Here is a 20,808-nt window from a genome sequence, read left to right as displayed (position 1 = left end):
GTTAAGATTCTGTCGGTGCATTCATTCGACATGTCGTTATTAAACAATCATTGTCAATTACTTTAGTTTAATCAATAAAGGCCTTTGTGTGTGTGTGTGTGTTAGTTAAGTATGTTATTAGAGGGTGTTGGGCCATTTTAGAAGTGGAAAATCCATACTAATAAGAATAAAGGGTTGTTGTTTCTTCTTTATGAAGTGTATATTTACAAGACATTTAGAGCAAAGGATGGAATTGTGAATTCATATACATGATGAATAACACTGTACAAGTTGAAATTGAAGTTGCTAAGATCAACAAAGGGATTGACCTAAACTGTGGTGTAATTCTGAGCTCTTTCTAAGGCCATTCATTCACAACGACAACATTTCTATCATCCACTACTAAACCAATCTCCTCAGGAACATGACTTTATCAATCCCAAGTTATAAAGAACCCTCTCTGATCTAGATCGAAAAAGATTACCGAGCGAAAATCTACTGCTTTCTGGGGATGGAGCTTTCATGCTGAATTCGTCGTCTTTGACACACAGTATAGTCAGCCCAATCTCTTTTCGAACCGCTTCGATCATCTCACTCTTGACCGAATTCCCAGATCCATCTGTTACGTAGAACACATTGACAGCTTGAGAACCTCGGGTAGTAACTTCAGCTCGAGTGACTGAAAGACCATTTTCTCTAAAGATTCGAGTCACATCAGAAAGGAGTCCAACCCTGTCATCACTGCAAAGTTCTAGTCTTATACCCTGAGTATTTAGGAGAGCAAAATCACATAAGACATGAATCCAGAATACAAATTTATGGCAAGAAACGTAAATGGACATCGCTTTTCACCTCGGACGTTCGCCTTCGAATGGCAGCCTCTAAGCAATGGATTACTCTTTGCCTCTCTGCTTCAGAACTAATAGGGCTTCCATCCACATGCCTAATATAGTACTCCTGCTTAACAAATGCATAGCCAGATTAGTTTGGTTGGACAACTTTATGCAACCAAATTGCATCAAATGCATTACGAAACAGAACTTGCCTGAGAAGCCTCTGGTCCTTCAGCAATGACAGTAGCATGGTACACTACATACTGCATATCAGTCAGTGTACAAACTGTATCAAACAACAACTTGGGACGGTCAGGAGACCTCAAGTTCACAACTGTATATCCCTTATCAGCACAGTTCTCGACAGTCACGAGGGGTTTTCTCCGATCACTTGTCGAGCCACAATCCAAATCATCTCGGTCGTAGTCCCGGTCTGCATACATCATTTGGTGCAGCCTCCTTTCCTTGTGAGTAGAACCCACAGAAACAGCAGTATTGGCACTGCGCTTATCTCGATCCCCTTTTAAGACAAAGAGTAGAAGCTGCTTTATCTTACCAAGTCGGTCCGGGTCATCGATTGGAAACCCAGTAGCCTCGTCAGTGATGTATACAACGGATGCCATTCTTGAATTATGAGTCCAAACTTCTGCAGCTACCACATTGCATTTGAGGTCTGTTAGGACAGCAAAAACCTCTGAGAGTAATCCAGGCCTGTCTCTTCCAGTCAATTCAATGGTTGTATGTTCCTCGGCAGCTTGAACACCGACCGATCTCTTCAAAGACCGGAAGCTCCGAGCTCTAGGCCCAAGTGACTGCAGCAAAAAATCCATCCATAAATAAGAATTCCAAATAGTCATTACAAATTCTTATTAATGAGGCTTGATTGAGCGCACATTATGTTCATTTTTCACATAAGAATTCCAAAGCGTTGCTCCAACCTTCTGTGTCTCTTAAATGAGAAGTTAGCCAAAACCAACACATTCAGCAACAAGCATACCATATTATATGCAAAGCGAGAGGAGGAGAGAGTAAAATCACACAAAATTCCCATGAAAAGCTAATCTAGAATCAGAACCCTCTTCCCAGTTCCCATATTTCCTTATAATTACAGAGGAAGCATTTGAAATGGAGTTTTAAGCTGAATAAAAACTGTAGGGGTGAGTGAAAGAGGGCATTGAAATTCACCTGTTGAATGCGCTCAGCAACATCATTTTCAGAGAGCTTGTTCCCACGTTGATCCGTTACATGAAACACTAAAGAAGAAAGATGGAGGGAAAAAATAGTGAATAATTGTTCGCAAAATCGGAGACCCATTCCCTTCATTCTAAACGGAAAATCCAGTTTCAGGGCAAAAAAGAAAAAGAAAAAGAAATCAAATCTTAGCTGACCATCCATGAACCATTCGCCATCAGAAGAAATATAAGCTCGTCTGATTATGAGATTCAAATCGTTGAGAACCTGAACCACTTCCAGCAAACTCCCTCGCTTATTCGCACTATCAACCTGAAAATTTCACGGTTGAAATCGGAATAGGACCCAAGACCCATGTCCCATGTTGAAACAGGAATTGAAGTTGGGAAAAAATACCTTAATCAGAGTGGCCTTTGTGCTGGAATCATTGTCAATGGTGACCCTGGAAAACGAAACCCAATGGAGAGAAGAAACAGAGTAAAGAAAGGCATGATGAAAATGGAGAGAGAGAAAGGGAGAAAAAAAGACCTGGGTGGATTCATACGATTGACAAGCTTCTCGAACTCGTCGTCGAGAGGGAGGGAAAGGGACCAACAATCCATAAGAAGAGGAAGAGAGGAATGGGTAAAAAGCGGAGGGGGGAGTACTGGAAAAGCCTGCGGGAGAAAGGATTAGGGGAGTAAGTTTTTTTTTGGGGGGGGGAAAGAGAATGGCGTCTCCCAGTTTGTATGAGATACCCTTTCCAATGCTGATTTCTGTTTCTCTTTCTTTCTTTACCTTTCTGTGTGGGTTGAAACTCACCTTTTCTGCTTTCTGCACTGTGTGATGCTGCCTCAATACCTTCCTCTTCTTCTTCCTTTTTTTTTTTTTTTTTATTTATTTGGAGCAGCCATAATTATCCTTTATTGTCATATCTATCACTCTATTTTCAGAAAATAAAATTCAAAATTATTGGACTACCCACATAAGTTGACGTCTACCCTATCATCATCACCAACTTAATTTTGGTTGACCTTCCTTTGGTTCCTTCCCCTCCTCGCCTCCGAACCATTTTTTTTTATTATAAATTACTTAATCTCAATATATTTTTCAACCCATCATGAAATTTTGAAAATTTAAGACAGAAACAAGGTAAAAGATTGTTCCGGAAAAGAAAAAAATAAACAAATAAATCAGCCTTAGATTCTATCAAATAAGATATTTACTTTAAAAAATATCAACTATTACTTAAAAACAATAAATATTCCAAAAAGAGGTTAGCAGGAAGGGTATCTTCTTGAAAGAATAATTTAACAAAAAAAAACCACATGGGACTTTTAATGTACGGCTAGCATTGTCTTGTGGTAGGACCCTCACCCACTTCTGCTCCTTGGCATTTTGGTCCACTTTTTTTTTTTTTTTTTTTTTTTTTTAATAAACTAATAATTAATATTATTTTCATTTTACTTGGAGGGTTCCCCCTCTTCAAATATGGCGATGGTTCACGAGATTGGAAGTGTAGTATGAAGTCAAAAATTTTGGATATGTGTTGTCTCTATTTATGTAACATTACCCGACAACAACTTTGCCCTCTTTCTTTTGTATTTCTATCGGTAAGCTCACATGTTAAATTTATTCGACATCGTTCTATACAAATCTGACATATAAACTATTTGTTTTTTTAGATCATTTATTCTTTCTTATCCTTACTTAGAAATTGTGTTTTTATCCGTCAAAATATTTATCTATTTTAATACCAAATCTATAAAATGAGTTGAGTTAAATAAAAAAAACAAATCAAATTTGAAGATATAAAGTTGAAATTGGTTGGATGCCTCAAAGATAAAATAAAATCTGGATAATTTATTTTGAAGACACATAAATAGTAAATAAAATTGTAAAAAGTATATTTAGTATTTAGTTATAAATATATATAATTAGGAATGTATGTATGTTAATTTTGAAGAAGAATATTGAGATGATGTGGGATGGTTGGTTGACCACTTGTAGAATACATCCAAACTCTGTGTTTCTTTTTAAGTTTTTCTATTTCCAAACTAATTTTAAAGTTTTAAATTTTTTCTCCTACTAATAATTATTTTTAATACCTACTTTTATTAAAATTGAATCTGAATTTTTGGAAAAAAATGAAAGTAATAATGATAAAGCAAGTCAAACTTGAGGGTATATTTGGTAGCTTGTTTTTTTTTTTATCCCTAGGTTTTGATGTTTTGATGTTAGCTTACTTTGGTTAATTTTTTTTATTTACTTACTTTCCATCTCTAGCTTCGTCATTCTATTTAATGTTTAATTCAATGAAACTAACATTAATTTACAATTTAAATCTTTCAATTTTTATTTAATTTTACTTTTCAAATCCACTGCACTTTGGCAAGATAATTTTTTATTACTTGAATAAAAATCGCAATTGAGTTTTGCTTAAATAGACTTGGGATCATGATAATCGTATCATAATTACTATATAAAAGTATGGGGTCTAACACTATTACTTTATATTCCTTTGAAAGATTCTCACTTTAATACATCAAAACAATAGCTTTTGACTTTTAAAAATTGATAATAATTTATTTTTATTGTTTTGGAGATTAATTTGATCTTGATTATGTGGAAATTTAAAATAAAATAAAAAATTTAAAGAACCGAACTATATGAGAAGCTTGATCACTAACTAATTAATGATATGCAGCACACAAAGGCTTGTAAAGTTAACAAAAGGACAAGGGTCAACTGAAATGGAGGACCAAGGGAAAACAAGATATTCCTTCTTTCTTTCTCTTTTTTGAATTTTTAGTATTATTGTTTAAAATGAAATATGTTATTTAAATGTGTGTGTGTGTGTTCTGGTGCAGGTGGCTTTCTAGGTGTATCCGAGTCAGCCCCACGTATTCATTCGCGTGTTTGAAGACATCCACTCATTTTAAATGGAAACCGACGTGAGAATCCATCACTCAAGCACACATCACCGTTATTTTGTTTGTAAATCAAAAAAAAAAAAAAAACGAAATTATCAAATTTATTAGATTTTGATGGATAATAGAAGGAATGGGTGGCAAGATATGGGTGCGAAGAGGAAGGATGGTATTATTCCTACGCCAAATTTTCTGTCGCAGCTAACATCTTTACGTGCGTGTTCTTCTTCATTATTATTAAAAGTTGTAAATTGTACAAGGAGAGTGAAAAGAAAAAAGAAAAAAAAAAATGTGGCGCGTAATAAATGAGAGGTTGGAAGGGGGTGGGGGAAGGCACATTGGCACATGGGGCGGGAGCAGCATGCCATTCACCCATTCCGCTCCTCTGCTCACCCTATTCTTTTTCGGCCTTTTCTTCTCTTCTTTTCTTTCCCTTCCTTTTCAGTCCTTAAATAACAATATACAAAAACAACTCCAATTTGATTCTGAAAGGCGTTGATGGGCCGGCCCGATCCGAACAATTCCAATCTTCTGTTGTGGTCCTATAATCAACTACACTTTGGACCACTCCCACGCATCCGAATCTCGAATCAGGCCCACTTTGATTGGGATTTGGCGCACCCCCTTCCAACCAATTTTTACTTCAAATTTGCTTCCCATTCTAATCGGAAGTCGAGTGGATTTGGGGTTTGGGGTTTGTGGGCTTCTTTTCTCTGGGGGTTAAAAGGAGGAAATTATGGTTGGTGGGTCTGCCCATCATTACTTATTTCTAATATATAAATTTAAGTATTGGACAATTATGGAGGCCGATGGAACTCGCATTTGGTCTGGGGATCAATATACTCCACAAATTTGGAATGGATAGATTATTGATGGAATAAGTTTCCAATATTATGTTCACATAAATTACTAATATTACAATCATTTTTCTTTTCTACAAATTATTTATGGAAGAAAACAAACAAAATCAGATCACTCTTGCAGTGAACTCAACCACTCGCTCCTCCTCAGAACTCCCCACCTGCATGTTGCCAATATCACACTCTATAATCAAAACCAATGGATTTTTTTTTCTTTCCAAACATTTATTTCCATTTTAAATTCAAATCAAATTCAAATTCAAATCTGGATGGTGAGCACCAAAAATTTACCTTAATTTGATCAACCCAAACACACTGCAAATATGAAGCAATCTTCAATCTTCGTCCTCTTCGCTTTGCCTTCTCTCTCTTTCCGCTACGCAATTCTTAGTGCTATTTTTAGGTCTTACAAATCCCATATCATCTCGATTCTTGAGAGTTGTCTTTATCGGGAGCTTGGTCCTGCTCCAATGGCGCCGCAGAGGGGTCCCGACTCTGCCCCATTTGGTGATAGATTTGGGAATACGAAGGCGGGTTCAACATCCCTCTTACATTATTCCCCTCCTGCGAAAGCCCTAGCTCCAGTCCCGGTATTTGCTGCTGCGGCTGCTGATTCCCGATTAGCGTCGGGAAATTCACGGATCCCAAATTCATCCCCTGAAATTCGAATCCATGGAACCCGAATTTGGGCATAATCGAACCCGGATTCTCGCTGACGAACCCCGGCCCGATTCCGCCTAGGGACGGCCAGAATCCGGGCGTACCCATGTGAGATCTGTTCAAATTGGCCCCCATCATCGCCCAATTCAGTCTTGGGACGGCGTCAATTTTGGGGGTCTGGGTGGCGGACACAGAGACGGAGGTGTCGGGGTCCGAGAGGGAGACGCCGGCGGCATGGAGAGCAGAGGCAGGGATGGTACCGGAGCCAGTGGCGGCCATGATGGAGGGCTCAGCTTGCTGGAGGAGCCACTGGATGGTCTCGCCGTCGGTCTTATGGCCTAATTCGCGGGTCAATTGGAAGACGCGGGCGGCGCAGAGGGCAGGCATGCGGATCCTACGCCCACGGCCATCCACTTTCTTGTGGCGGTCTTTATTGGAAGTACGCTTGGGAGCCAATTGTTGTTGGTGCTTCTTGTTTTGATCTTTGTTTGGGTTTGCAATTATGATATCTGAGGATGGGGGTGTTGGAGCGGGCGATGATGGTGGTGGTGGTGGTGCTGCTGCTGATGGCTTCTTGTTGTTGTGCTCTGCCATGTCTGCTAATGGGTGTGGGGATGGGGGTGGAGGACCCAACAAAGGTGGGTTCCTCTGTGTGGACTAATGGGGTTTATGAGAGGATCAGATTTTGGGAGCAGANAGAGAGAGAGAGAGAGAGATAAAAGAAGAAGAAAAAAAGAAAAGAAAAGAAAAGAAAAGAAAAGATGGGTCCTCCTCCATGATTGAGTTCTCGTTGTTGTTGGAACCTTACACTTTGGGTCAGCTCACCCTTCTAGTCTTCGCCTTGGCTGCCTCACCCCTCTAATTTGGATTTTCCCCCGTACTCTTTTACTTTTTATTGATGGCCTAAATTTCATTTCCCTGTTAGAATTTGGAATCAATCATTCAATTATGATTTTAACCAAATTCCAAATTGTTTGGTAATTTTTGAAAGCTTTACTCATTTTGTGCCACTAATTAACGCTGTTGTTGATTGAATTAGTGAGCAATGTTTTATTATGTAAATAATTACTTGAAGACGAGGACTGAGGAGGGTGTAGGATTCAACGTTACAGTCAACTCAACCAAAGGGTAAGCAACGATGGGGACTTTTCTTCGCAATAACTATTGTTAACCCTCTTCACACCGACATGGAAACTATTTCAAATTAGCTTTTATTTCTAGTAAAAAACAGAGTGAAACCATACCTTTGTATGACTCTTATTATTATTATTTCTCATTTCCTCCTAACCTAATTATTTTTAGAGCAATTGTTGGGAAGCTTTTTCAATGGCCTAAGGAAAGCTACAGAACCAATCCAACATAATTTGTTGAGTTTCAAGAGATGGATTTGGACGGGCTCCAAGGATATACTAGCGACTCCGGTATGTAGCTGTACGTCGTCCTATGTTGTGCCTTATGATTGATTTATGTTTGCATATTATGTCATTGTTGTACGTGAGAATGGTATGCTATGGAATTTGGAATTTGATATGTTATGTTTGGTGAGAATGCCAACACAGGTACATAGGCCTTTGTTTGTTTGATAAATAAATAAAATGAATTACATGATAGAACAAGAAAACACATTATCATCACTGAAGGTTTGATTGGGGTAAATATGGTGCAAAGAGTACTGAGGAGGATATTTAAACGCAAAGTTTTCTTTCTCTTGCTTTCCATCCTTGTTGTGGTTGTTGTTGTTGTCGTTGCCGCCGCCGCCGCCGCCGCCGCCCGGTTTGTTTGCTGATTTTTCTTCTTTCTCTTGCTTCTTATTCACCACCTCTACGTTCTTCTTCATTTTCTTTTTAATGGCTTCCACCAGCTTGGGAGGATCCACTATTCCCTTCACCCTCACTTTCGAACTCTCTCTATCTGCTTCCACTGCCATCACTCCTGCATTCACCACTCATACATGTGTTTGAATTAATATCACCAATCAAACAAGAAGAAAAGAAAAAAAAAGAAAAAAAAAGAAAACAATCTGACCCTCCATTCTTCCAATGCTCTGCTTGATGTCATTTACACAGCCTTCGCAGTGCATCCTCATTTTGAGCTCCACGGTCTTCACCTGTATTTGCAACGCCAAAACCAAATAGAATAATAAGACGAGATGAGAGATTATACGAAGGAAGAAATAAAAAAAAGAGGTGAGGGTTTTACGGACCTCTTCCTTCTTAGGAGGCTCAGCCTTGGTTTGGTTGGGGGTGTCGGGGAGGGGCTTGGGAGAAATAAGTTGCACATTTTTGGAGTACTTTCTCCGAATCTCTTCCAGTATTTTGTTAGGCTTCAGGTCTTTTCCCTTTATTACCACTTTTGCATTCCCGACATCCGCCGTCACTTCCTCCACTCCTGCAATGCAATCCCCCAAAATACTTTTTTTATTTTCTCTTAAACAAATTAATAAGTACTAATATCTTAATTACTTACCCTCACAACCTCTCAAGTATTTAGACACCTTGGTTTTGCAGGATTCACAGTGCATGTAAACTTTCAGCACCACTTCCGCTATCTTTTTTCCCTCTTTCTTCTCTTCCTCTTGCCTTTTGTTTCCATTTCCATTCTCGCCCTTCAAAATTTCATCCACTTATCGATTACTGAGTTTTAAATAAAATAGATAAAAAGCAAGCCTTTCTTTTTCTTCCATACCTTTCCCATCTCTTTCAACTCGATCACTGATTGATTGAGTTCCAATGTTGAAAGTACAAGCGTGAGTGATGAGACCCTAATCTTACTGCCCTATATATATATATATATATATATATATATATATATGTAACCTAACACTTCATTTCTTACAGAATTAATTTTATTTCCAAACTCACTTCTTCCTTACATGCATATTTATTCATTATTTTCCTCTAAACTTGTAATATTTAATGGACAAATTGAGAGGTTGGGTGATGATTTTATTATTAATTTTTACTTTTTTTTCTTTCTTTCAGTTTTATAAAATCAGGCTTACAAGGTAAAGTAGTTATTACATTTATTTAAATAATTTAACTGCTGATACTTGTATTTATTTTAGTATCTGGAGATCAGATTTTGCAAGCTTTTATTTCCCCTTTTCCTCTAAACATTTTACAGCTTCAATTAATTGGAATAGATTAATTGTAACAAAAATGTCGGCTAAAATTTAACTGAAGGACGTCAACATTAATGAAAAATTGAATTGAAGTTAAGACAATAAATAATTAATTGATTAATCAATACAAATCATGTTTTTTCTTTTTTTAAAAAAAACACCTTTAAACAAAATGATGAGATCCTTCCTTTCTATAAAAATAAAAAAAAAATAAAAAAAAGGAATTAAACTGCTCATTAATGTCGATCAATACTCTTTTATTTTAACCATTAAAATATTTTTATGATTATTAAATGCATCAATAAATTCTCGTCTAATTGTTTGATCTGGTCGGCTCCTCCGGTAGGTGCATCGTCTGCTTGTTCTTCCTCCGGCGGCGTCTTCTTGTTTGACAACGGTGACATGGGCCACAAGCTTTTGCACTTCAAAAACTCCCGTTACTCTTATCAGCTCAGGGTTCTCCTCCTCAACTTCTACGCTTTCAACCCCTTTTTCAAATCCAGAGTACTTCAACACGTATACATTTCTCATTTCACTCCAGATCTACTTTACTAATGACCACACCTTTCATCTTTTGGACACATTTCTTCATCTGGTATGTACAGCCCTTACAGTGAACTGTAGTATATCGTAGGACCACACTAGCCTCCTGAAATACTAAATTGTTGCTAAAATGTTTAGAAGGAGAACAAAAGGCTTAAAAAGTATTAAAAGGGAAAATAAATAGCTTCAAAAATATTTTTAGAACTTCAGCTCTGCTTGAAATTCAACGGGTTTTCCGTTTTTGCGTGTGGAGTTCAATTTCTTGAAAAGCCCCATTTTTCCGGTCTTCTTGTTCACAATAAGATCATCTCTCTCTCTCTTTTCTTTTCCTATTCTCATTTAAATACTAACCCTAATCAATCAACGTAATTAAGCCTCCAAATATAAAATATCATCCACACTTGAGTTTTCATTAAAAACCATAAACAAGCATGCATTGTTCTTTCACTCTTCCCAATCCAAGTAAAAGCTAGATTTAAGAAAGAAAGCACATCATCATTTTATTTGCATTCATTCAACATTTAATCTTAGATTTTGTAGTCGCTCCATATATATATGTTTTATTTAAACATAGGATGCACGTACCTCAACACAAGTGTATTCCCCTGTGTGGTAAATGTTAGAGGAGTAGAAGATGACACGTTCCATGCACAGCCCTGACACTTATACAACACCTGTCATCCAACTCAACCATTGCGCACACGTTTCTTGCTCTTCATTCTCCACGTGCCACCCAACTCACCGCTATTTCTCTCTCCTCCTTCTAACTCGGACCCACATCCTTCTGCTTCTTGACCCCTTCATCTTTGCCTCTCTTCATAATACCGCTCTCTCTCTCAAATCAATCTCATACTCCCTTCTTTCATCTTCTTACTCGAAAGTAAATCGTAGTGGAACAATCTAGAATTGAATCTGATGTCGGGTGTAACTCTGGCGGTGGCCCCACGGACAGACCCAAATGACGCGGTGCCGCCGCAGCAGAAGCCGCTGCGGCGGCAACAACAAGAGCAGAACACGGTTGTTGGAGGGGTGATGGGATCTCTCCGCGTCATCGAACTCCAACTTGTTGCTTTCATAATGGTGTTCTCTGCGAGCGGGCTTGTCCCCATTCTCGACCTGACTTTCCCTGCGTTCACCTCCGCCTACCTCCTCTTGCTGGCACGGTTTGCATTCCCGTCTCGCGGCCATGCGTCGGGCGCGTCGCAGGAGATCTTTCAGGCAATGTTAAATGTTTAGTACGCCCAAGAAATTGGGAGTGTAGTTCGATTGATTGACTGATTGATGTTTAGAACTGCGGTTTGTTGTTTCAGGGGAGCAAGTTGTTTAGAATGTACGTGGTGGTGGGGACCACGATAGGGCTGTTCCTGCCACTGGCATATGTATTGGGTGGGTTCGCGAGAAGTGACGAGCATGCGGTTCGGTCGGCGACTCCGCATTTGTTTTTGTTGTCGTTTCAGATTCTGACGGAGAATGTGATAAGTGGGTTGTCGTTGTTCTCGCCGCCGGTGAGAGCACTGGTGCCGGTTCTGTACACGGTGAGGAGGATTTTCGTGATCATGGATTGGATGAAAGATGTTTGGCTGAACAAAACCTTGGCGGCCAATGCGCCCATCAACGTATTTTTCTCCTCCTCCTCCTCCTCCTCCTCCTCCTCCTTTGTTCCAACATTATTAATTACAATGGGTTTATTTAGTTTTATAAAAATGGCAGGACATAGCATGGTTTTGGTTCGGAAGGACATTGGCGGTGGCTAATTTTGCGTATTTCTGCATAAATCTATTTGGATTTTTAATCCCAAGATTCATTCCAAGGGCATTCGAAAGGTATTTTAAGGACCGAGATGAGGACGAGACTCATGCCAAAATCCGAGAGGATAACCTCTCTTCCGCTCCCCCCAAATCTCACCCCTCCGATAAGAAGACCGACTGATTATTCTTTTTCTTTTTTTCCTTCCCCCCCCTCTTCATTTTCATCTTTTTACTACAATGTCCTTTTTATGGTCTGCTTTTGCTCTTTAATTTTTTATGGTCTCCTTTTTTTCGATTTCATGTTAGATCAATTAATTTTGGATATGTATACATACAGACAAGGAAGTGATGTATTAAATTCTCTGGATTCCACTGCTCCCTACTTACCCGTCTCGGAATATATTTCAAAATTGTTAAATTTAATGAACAGGATTGGTTAGTCCTTAAATTATTTTAGTAGCATACAATGAAGATTGAGAACATGAATTAGGCTTTTTGGCATATATAAGACCCACCTCCAAAACTATAATTTAGGCTTTTAAATTCAGTACTTCCTTGCAGATATAATCTTAAAAATTGAAGCATCATCTTATTGAACTAAAAAAGATGGTCCTCAGATTCGGACGCGTGGTCTGGTGATTTTGGTCGGTTGTTCTTATCCAGAAGTGGTCCAAAAGACCATTATGCCCCTAAAAACACAGTAATAGATATTTGTACGGACCTCTCTGTCGTGGGCTCCCTTCTGTGTGATGTTAAAATATTCTTAAGTGTGGAAAGCTGGGGCCCGGTCAGTACTAATATGTTGCGCTGGGTGCCAAATTTGTGTGGTTCGACCTCGCGCTTAAATCGGTCCCACTTTTCTGATTACATTTCCTTTGTGCTGTTATACTCATTTTGAGGAAAAAATTGTATATATTTATTAATAATTGTTGTGGTTGCGCTTTAAATTTCGTAATCCTATTTTTATTCTACACCAATTAAAATTAATTTGAAATCACTTGAGCATCTTTAAGGCTCTTAATTTGAAATCCTATGAAAATAATGCATTTCATTTTTTTTTAATTTTTTAATTTTTCCCATGGGAATAAATATTGACTGAAATTGAAATATAAACCATATAAAAGGGAGTGAAAATTATAGGGCTTGAAGAACAAATTCTGCAAAAAAGTATCGACTGAAATTATTTCTTTCAAACTCTCTATCTCACGCGTGTTTGAAATGGTCAAATTTTTGGGTCAATTCTTTTAAGAATTAATTCCGTAGCTAAAGAAGAATAGGTTGATTGTTAAGCCCTTCTCGTACTTTAAAAAATATTTAACTTCGATTAAATTATTTGAGTGGATACGGCTGGTCCTAATTCTCCTAATTGACGAACAATGCCATATTTTAAATCACAATTTATTCATACAAATACCCTAAAGTAGTTTTACCATAACTCAACATCCCAATATTCTATTTTTATTGTTCTATTGTTTTTGCAATTCTCTGATTATTTCTATAATCGAATAATTCTTTTATTCATTTGATTAAATAAGCTACCATTATTGTTATTGGGACATAATTCACAGATTTATTGGAATATATATGTATATTTTTGATAATCAACGATAATAAGAACTTAAACTGACGAGACTGAAGGTATATACACATAAAAAGAGAGATCATGGTGTGTTTTTTCCTTTTAATTCATTGTTTAAATTGAATTACAACCTCCGAGGACTCTGAAGCAATAATATTTTAAAAAAGAAAGTGGCGCAGTGAAATTTGGTTTAGTTTATTCAAATCCCAATTTGTGATACACGCGCTCCCTCAGCGCGTAAGTTACAGAAAAGTTGATCACAGTGTGGGCAAATTTATAAATTGGCAGTGGCCTCTACATTTAACCAATCCCTTGTTTAATAATCTAAGTTTAAATACTGTAATGGTCTCTAAGATTTTCAAAATGCCTTTATTATTCTGCTTTTTAACCTTTATTCATTTCAATTTACTTTTAAAAAGTAAAGCATATTTATCCAAATTTTAACATAAGCCTTTACTATGTATGATACCAACCTTTCAATGCAATTCTTTATCCAATTTTAGTGAATAATACATCATGTCAACTATGTTTACCAAATTTATTAAATATTTTATTAGCTTCAAAGAAGATTATCATCTCATTTTGTGTATATTTACTGTATGGTTTAATCTCAAAATTGTAATAAATGGAGGGATAAAAGAGGAAGAAAGAAAAACCAAATCTGTAAATTAAGTTAAAAAGTAGGGTAAGAAACAACGAGGAGGGCGTCTCTCTCTTTCTCACTCTTCTCACTAAAACTCATAGTCTCTCAATCTCTCCTCTGCCTTAATTATTTCCAATTAATTAAAAAAATAAAAAACCCTTTTCTCTCTCCTCTTCGTTCGTTCTCTCTCTCTCTAAAGCCCACCGTTGTGAAGAAAGCTTAAAACGCAAAACCCACATATTCGAATACCCATTTCGTTATCGTCCAAGAACCCTCCACCCAAGAAAGAAAGAAAAGCAGCCTCCATGAAAATAAAGAACAAAGGCAAAGTCCATCCATCTCCATCTTCTTCTTCTTCCGATGGGGACTTTTTTGAGGTCTTCAACTATCTTCCAGTCGCGATATTGGCTCTCATCTCTGTTCTGACCGCTGACGATCGAGAGGTTTTGGCCTTCATGATGAGGAGATCCATGGAAACCTCATCGACCTCGTCTGTCGTTTCTGGAAATAAATTTTCCAAGAGAGCTCCAAAGAAATCCACTGCTCCACGCGCCAGTTCTGGTAGCGCGTGTGTTCACTCGCCACCGTCTTTTACTTGCTTCGATTGTTACATGAGTTACTGGGACCGGTGGAACTCGTCGCCGAACGGGGAGCTGATTCACCAGGCCATTGAGGCTTTTGAAGAGCAATTGGCTAACGGGGAAAAATCCTGCAAGAACGTCAAAGGGAAGAAGAGGGAAAAAATCGGCCGTCAGTCGTCGGACAAGCCTGTGAATGTTGTTGCCCCGCCGTTGCCGGAAGTTCTTCCTCTGCCGATTGATGAGGGGTCTTCTGCGGCTCCGACGACGTCTGGGAGTGACGAGGTGGAAGCAGCGGAGGGAAGGGGAGAGCCATCGCGGACTGAGGATGAGACGGCGGTGGTGATTGTTCCGTCGCCGCCACCGAGCAACCGCAAGGGTTTGGCCCGGAAGGTATGGCCGGACGTATTAGGGTTATTCAATTCTCGTTTATGGAGTCTTTGGGGTCCACGTTAGAAATTCAGAAAATAAAAAAGAGAGGATATTTCGATATTTTTCCACTCTTTTTTTATTAGTTTTTTTTTTTTTTTTTTTTTTTTTTTTTTTTTTTTTTTTTTTTTTTTTTTTTTTTTTTTTTTTTTTTTTTTTTTTTTTTTTTTTTTTTTTTTTTTTTTTTTTTTTTTTTTTTTTTTTTTTTTTTTTTTTTTTTTTTTTTTTTTTTTTTTTTTCTGGACCCAAGATGAGAGTAAATTCAAAAACAAGAAAAAAAGAAAAAGAAAAAGAAAAAGAAAAAGAATTGAGTAGATGTTGTTTTGCAATGGAATATATAGAGTATCGTCCCATCTTTGATAAACTTTTGAGAAATATGCCTCTTTTTTATTTTTTGATAATTATTAATGCTGAATGTTTTGCTTTGGATTACCCCTTGTGTTTGGCTGCTCACAAAATGAGAAGGAAAGTGGAAAACAAAATGCATTCAAATTATAATAATACATTTTTTCTTCTGGTAAGTTTAAGATTGTGAGATTTGCACCGACTTCTTCTTAAGAGGCATTGTGGGAACCAGTTTCTAAGTTAAGGGTGACCCCTCAAGGAATTAATTATTAACTGATAGTGGAGAAAAGAAACAGAAAATCAGACTCACGAGTTTTTTTTAATCAAGCTTCTATCCGGAAAATGCTTCATAGGGAGAAATAGAAAAAAGATGTAAAATTCAAGTTTGGAAGGAGTAGGATTTATGAGTTCATTAATAGTGTTATCTACGTAACCTTACATTTAAGGTAATGTGTTTTTTTTTCTTTTTTGCGCCACATGTTGAACAATGTTTATAAAACCTAGGTAGGCAACTGCCATGTCCAATTTCAAAATGAAAGGAGAAGAGTACAACTCTGTTTTTGCAGCCCTCTCCTCATCAATCGTACTTGTAAATCAGTGTGTAATCTAATCTAAATTACTTGCAAATTGGATTTTGATGTAACACTAAGCTCTTCCTGCTGCTTCTTCAGCTTGAGAATGGTGTTGTACGCCGCATCCTTTTTGCGATCGCCATCTTTCAAGCGTTTCTGTAAACAACTTGTGTCCTTTTCTACCTTCTCTACCTTTTTTTTTATCTGATTTTCCGCCTACCTCATCCCAATCCTTGCCCAGAGCCTGCAACTGTATTCATTTCCACAGCTATTGATTACAACATATCCTACTTTAATAATTTCCCCTACCCTTTCTTTCTGCCTCTTACTTACTTCTACTCGAATGGATTCTTGTGAACCCAAGGACTTCCACAATTTTCCGTTCACAACACCATCGCCAATACCTTTCTCCCTGCCGATCTTCTGTTGGTTGTATGTCTTTCAGAATGGCTTTTTCACGACCAATACTTGTTGCGCATTTGCTCTTTTAGGCATTCAATCTGTTGCATAAACCCAAAAACTTAAACAGATATGATAACTCATCCAAGTATACTAAATCACAGAATTTGACCAAAACTAGAACTAAATGTCCACGATTAATGCTTAGATATTGAATATTACAGGAGCCTGGAGTTCTTCCACTGTCATCCCACCATCCTTCCCTTGTATTGCATTCATCTCCCTTAATAGCTTCCTCTCATCGGCCATGTTTTTACAGTCATGTCCCATCAAGAAACACCGTTTCTGCTCACACATCACTAAATATACCATGTACATGCCATAATTAATCTGAACAACAACAAGAAACTCCAACAAGTCTCACAATGAAGAACACAGTAAGTTTAGAGTTCAATAGCCCATACTTGCTTATCGACTTCCCCTCCCGACAAGCACGACTTATTCGATTTATCCTTATATGCATTGTTTGCAAAACTCAGTTTGTCTAGTGATAGATGCAGCACAGCCAATCTGTCTCTTTCCCAATCTGGAGTGAGTCCACAGTTATCGTAGTAATTTATCGCGCTCAATTTCGCCCTCACCTCATCGCTATCCATCTACAAACCAAAACTTATTAACATTAATCACCATCACCTATTCAAGCAAAAGGAAATGGGATTATATGAAACCATCCTCCTTTTGACTGTATGAAGTTCATCTGATAGTTCCGTCCTAAGCACTTGTTCCTCACGCCAAGTTTGTATGTAAAAAATATTTGTGAATTGAATGAGTCAACTGTTTGTGGGTTTACAATGGACATGGATATTTGGTCATGGCCAACGGTCAACATCAGCAATCTAAATTTAATTTCTAAACTTAATAATTTTTTATGATTCACAGATCTTCGTAATTGAAGGTTTAAGTTCCATTAGATGTGGGATTCAAATGAACCAGAGGAAGTTCAAGCATGCTTACAGACAACAAAAAAACACACTGCATTTCAGGTTTAAGAGGAAAGAAGTTCAAAAGGATCTTCAGCATCTTTCATCAACCATTTCAATCTAGTTTTAGAAAGCGATTCCGGAATAACAAGTTTACGACTATCCTCAACCAATTCTAATTTCTGGTTGCCAATCATCCTCCCATCCATGCAAAGTTCTCGATTACATAGGGACGGCACGACTCTCTTTTTGTAATCCTTTCTGAACTCCGGCCAATTATTCCACATCTGCATAAACTTTTCAACCTGACGGGGGGAAAAACAAGTCTTCATAAGCTCTTAAAATCCTAATTTAAAGCAAATTCTTCAAGTGCTACTATATTTAACCTGTCCTTGACATAGTTCTTCAAGTGCTGTAATGTCTTTCATTTTAGCAAGTTCTTCAACCTTCTTCATGAGGGATCGATATTGGTAGTGGGAGGCATTCTTAACCCATAAGATACCACAAACAATGCATCAGTGCAACAGTCTACGAGTGAGTGATCAATTATGATGCATATAATAGATATACCTCTTCTCCATATTGTTTCTTCAATTTAAGAATAGTGTCATATGCCTCCTCCTTTCTGCGGTTGGTATATGTCAAGTGTTTCTGTAGACACCTTATATCCTTTTCTACCTTCTCTACTTCTTTCTTTGTCTTCTTAATTTTGGACCTTACTCTTGCCTGTCTTTTCCTACATTCATCCGAACAGTCGTAGATTTCCTGCAACTTTTGTTGTACAAAGAACATGGGATAAAATTTTATTATAAATTATACGGTTCAATTAATCGAAGTTCTGTGTTTTCTTGTTTCCTCTTACTTCTTCTTGAATGGCCTTTTTCAAATGCGAGGAGGTCCACATCTCTCCCTTCACCGGAGCATCACCAATAGCTTCCTCCCTCTCAAGCGCACGAGCAATTTGAACATCAATTTGCGCACACCACAGACCGCTCAACAACGGCATAATCTGTTTGTATAACTCAGAAAATTAATAAAGATGATAATTCATCAATTCCTAAACATAATATTCTAAATTCCTAATGCTGAGTACTACAGAAGAATCGACTTCGTCTGCTGTCAAGTCACCATCCATCTCTTGTCTTGTATTAACCTCCGCTAGTAGCTTTCTCTCATCAGCCATATTTTTACACCCATGACGCATCAAGAAAGATAATTTCAGGAAGATAATAGATTGCATAAGACGAAAAAATCGAGAAAGTCTAAAAAGTTGAATGAAATACATGAGAGAAAAGTTTGGAGTTGATCATACTTGCTTATCAACTTTCCCTCCTGACAAGCACGAGTTATTTGGTTTCCCTTTACATGCTTTGTTTGCAGAAGTCAGTTTGTGTAATGATAGATGGAGGACATTCATTCTGTGTCTGTAGTATTCTAGGCTGTATTCATCCCAATTTTCATAGTATCGTTGGTTCTCCAACTTGGTGATCACCCGAGCACGGTCCATCTACAAACAAAATTTATTATATCCAGTGTGTGTTGCACATCGATATCACTTCATCTAGGAAAACTGATTTGTCTAATAAATGAAGATTTCAATCCTCCATTGTTATACATCGAAAAGCTCATATGAATCATGATCTGTGAATTAGAAAAAATAAGGACTATAATTCTTTTCCACATACCTGTCTGTCCCTTATCTTCTGGGCGACAAGAATTTGGTCTTGATTCATCTTTGTAATCGTCTCTTCAGCCTTGATTATGGCATCTATGTTTGAATTTTCAAGTGCCAAAACTTCGGCAAAATAAAATTGTCGAACTCCACCAGGCATTTCATCAAGCATTTGGTGTTCATCAACTACCGCCTCATCACCAGCAACTTCTGGTCCTTCCTCTACCACCTTGTTCTCTCCAAAGTTGCAATCTCCTTCTCCCATGGCGATGTGCTTTGCCTAACAACGCCCAACAAAGCAAATATCATTCAGAAACACAAATAAATTACACCCATTTCTAAACCTAGCATCACATTCTTGTTCCTTAGGCTATAAACTAGAACTAATTCACATTTATTGTTGCAATATAAAAGCGTCAATGATAAGTGCAGAAAACTCAAATTACAGAAGGAAAACAGAGCGCGGAAGAGACAGAACGGGTTCGATACCAAAAGATCGAAACAATGGGTGGTTCGAAATCGAGCTGCGAGTGGGTGAAGATGGTAGCCGGATTATACGACACAACCATCCTTCTATTGGCTGTATGTAAAGGGAGCTCATTGCTCTGCACCGAGCACCTGCTCGCCACGCCAAGTTTGAATGCATGAAAGTCAACTGCAACTCTGCAAGTGGGTTTAGATATAAAATGGAGATTTCGCAATTTGGGCTGCGTTCCCATCACCGGAGAGACGTGCAATTCAAGACATGAATTGCCAAAAATGGTTCAAGAAGTTCGTGGCTAAATTAAAAAGACAAACAACTTGACTGCTGGTTGAGATAAACATTTCAAATTTGGTGGCCGAAAGAAAGAATCTATCATAATAATGCTCAAAGCTAGTTTATGATCATCTAAGTCAAGCGGTTGAGATTAATTAATAAATGGAGAATTCAATTAGAATTTTAGGAGAATTTGAAGCATACTTTAATAAGCCTTTTCATGAGGATGGGATATGTTGCTTTAGAAGCTAAATTTAGATAAATCAGAATCTTTTGTCCCCTCGTCATGTTGGTCATTGGGTGGTGGCACCATAGTATAGAGATTTTGAGATGTCCAAAATTTGAGTTGAATGTGTTCGAACAATGATACAATTATTCAGTGAGTCTATCATAATGTGACTGTCTCGTAATAATCAGTGAGTCTATCATAACGTGACTGTCTCGTAATAACAGTTGGATGTGAATTCAATAATTTATATGTCCTTTATTGAGATCAAATTTGGTAAAATGAACTAGTCTTGCCTTTTAACGGTTGTATCATAATAATTCAAACATCCTATGTCCTTACGACTAAGATCACCCCTAGAAAGTTATAATACTTTCTTGTCACATCTACCTTGGACTAAGAATTTTATTTCATAGATCCTGCGTCCTTAAAGTTCCAAAAGGATGATTTCATGGTATTGAGAAAGAAGTACTATAATTGTGGCTGGTTGAGCTCTAGAGTGATAGGAAGGCCGAATTAGAGTTTAAAAGAAGAAAGCAATTAGAATAGTATGAACATCCAAGTGAGTGTAAGGCCTCAATCTGTATCCACCACCGCCCAAACAACAGAGGCAGCAATGTTCTTCAATAATACCCAACCAGCCTCGCAGTCAAGATACAAAAACTGATCAAAAGTAGGGTTCAATTCAGAAATGAAAGTTAAAACGCATTTAGACAAACAGAGTAATGTTCATGGCGTAACCACATCACAGTGAGGCCTATCTATATGCTTTGTTTTTACATAA

At 37.7% G+C, this 20,808-nt stretch overlaps 7 protein-coding genes across 9 annotated transcripts; 2 read left to right on the top strand and 5 right to left on the bottom strand.

Annotated features, from left to right (window-relative positions):
• Positions 1-165: 165 nt before the first annotated feature.
• On the bottom strand, positions 166-2,859 carry LOC111488024 (ACT domain-containing protein ACR4-like). Of its 2 annotated transcripts, none has more exons than XM_023135602.1 (7): positions 2,532-2,859; positions 2,400-2,445; positions 2,201-2,315; positions 1,998-2,065; positions 1,025-1,624; positions 832-936; positions 166-743 (listed from the first exon to the last, which is right to left on the bottom strand). In XM_023135602.1, exons 1-7 carry the CDS (start codon positions 2,603-2,605, stop codon positions 396-398), a joined length of 1,356 nt encoding a protein of 451 aa, XP_022991370.1. In that variant the 5' UTR covers positions 2,606-2,859; the 3' UTR covers positions 166-395. The 2 variants fall into 2 exon arrangements, with proteins under 2 accessions (XP_022991370.1, XP_022991371.1); XM_023135603.1 differs by having other exon boundaries at positions 588-720.
• Positions 2,860-5,756: 2,897 nt separating this feature from the next.
• Positions 5,757-7,168, bottom strand: LOC111488026 (transcription factor TCP20-like). The gene is made up of 2 exons (XM_023135605.1): positions 6,064-7,168; positions 5,757-5,933 (listed from the first exon to the last, which is right to left on the bottom strand). Exon 1 carries the CDS (start codon positions 7,024-7,026, stop codon positions 6,193-6,195), a length of 834 nt encoding a protein of 277 aa, XP_022991373.1. The 5' UTR covers positions 7,027-7,168; the 3' UTR covers positions 5,757-5,933; positions 6,064-6,192.
• Positions 7,169-7,932: 764 nt separating this feature from the next.
• LOC111488031 (heavy metal-associated isoprenylated plant protein 8) lies at positions 7,933-8,968 on the bottom strand. Its single transcript, XM_023135612.1, has 4 exons — positions 8,899-8,968; positions 8,636-8,820; positions 8,458-8,539; positions 7,933-8,364 (listed from the first exon to the last, which is right to left on the bottom strand). Exons 1-4 carry the CDS (start codon positions 8,951-8,953, stop codon positions 8,033-8,035), a joined length of 654 nt encoding a protein of 217 aa, XP_022991380.1. The 5' UTR covers positions 8,954-8,968; the 3' UTR covers positions 7,933-8,032.
• Positions 8,969-10,898: 1,930 nt separating this feature from the next.
• Positions 10,899-12,226, top strand: LOC111488027. Its single transcript, XM_023135606.1, has 3 exons — positions 10,899-11,314; positions 11,407-11,712; positions 11,807-12,226. Exons 1-3 carry the CDS (start codon positions 11,012-11,014, stop codon positions 12,023-12,025), a joined length of 828 nt encoding a protein of 275 aa, XP_022991374.1. The 5' UTR covers positions 10,899-11,011; the 3' UTR covers positions 12,026-12,226.
• A 1,991-nt stretch (positions 12,227-14,217) lies between these two features.
• On the top strand, positions 14,218-15,140 carry LOC111488030. Its single transcript, XM_023135611.1, has one exon. The coding sequence runs from the start codon at positions 14,372-14,374 to the stop codon at positions 15,098-15,100; it is 729 nt and encodes a 242-aa protein (XP_022991379.1). The 5' UTR covers positions 14,218-14,371; the 3' UTR covers positions 15,101-15,140.
• A 659-nt stretch (positions 15,141-15,799) lies between these two features.
• Positions 15,800-17,240, bottom strand: LOC111488484. Its single transcript, XM_023136238.1, has 4 exons — positions 16,854-17,240; positions 16,612-16,734; positions 16,324-16,490; positions 15,800-16,240 (listed from the first exon to the last, which is right to left on the bottom strand). The coding sequence occupies exons 1-3, from the start codon at positions 17,043-17,045 to the stop codon at positions 16,446-16,448; spliced, it is 360 nt and encodes a 119-aa protein (XP_022992006.1). The 5' UTR covers positions 17,046-17,240; the 3' UTR covers positions 15,800-16,240; positions 16,324-16,445.
• Positions 17,241-17,331: 91 nt separating this feature from the next.
• Positions 17,332-19,893, bottom strand: LOC111488482 (proton pump-interactor BIP131-like). Of its 2 annotated transcripts, XM_023136236.1 has the most exons (8): positions 19,531-19,893; positions 19,055-19,321; positions 18,682-18,876; positions 18,466-18,588; positions 18,232-18,378; positions 17,940-18,140; positions 17,756-17,854; positions 17,332-17,674 (listed from the first exon to the last, which is right to left on the bottom strand). In XM_023136236.1, the coding sequence occupies exons 2-8, from the start codon at positions 19,304-19,306 to the stop codon at positions 17,435-17,437; spliced, it is 1,257 nt and encodes a 418-aa protein (XP_022992004.1). In that variant the 5' UTR covers positions 19,307-19,321; positions 19,531-19,893; the 3' UTR covers positions 17,332-17,434. The 2 variants fall into 2 exon arrangements, with proteins under 2 accessions (XP_022992004.1, XP_022992005.1); XM_023136237.1 differs by lacking the exon at positions 18,466-18,588.
• Positions 19,894-20,808: the final 915 nt, after the last annotated feature.

Source organism: Cucurbita maxima, unplaced genomic scaffold (assembly GCF_002738345.1).
Source record: "Cucurbita maxima cultivar Rimu unplaced genomic scaffold, Cmax_1.0 Cma_Scf00013, whole genome shotgun sequence".
NCBI lineage: Eukaryota > Viridiplantae > Streptophyta > Magnoliopsida > Cucurbitales > Cucurbitaceae > Cucurbita > Cucurbita maxima.
The sequence above is the reverse complement of the archived record's forward strand: the minus strand, read 5'-3'. Positions and strand labels throughout refer to the sequence as shown.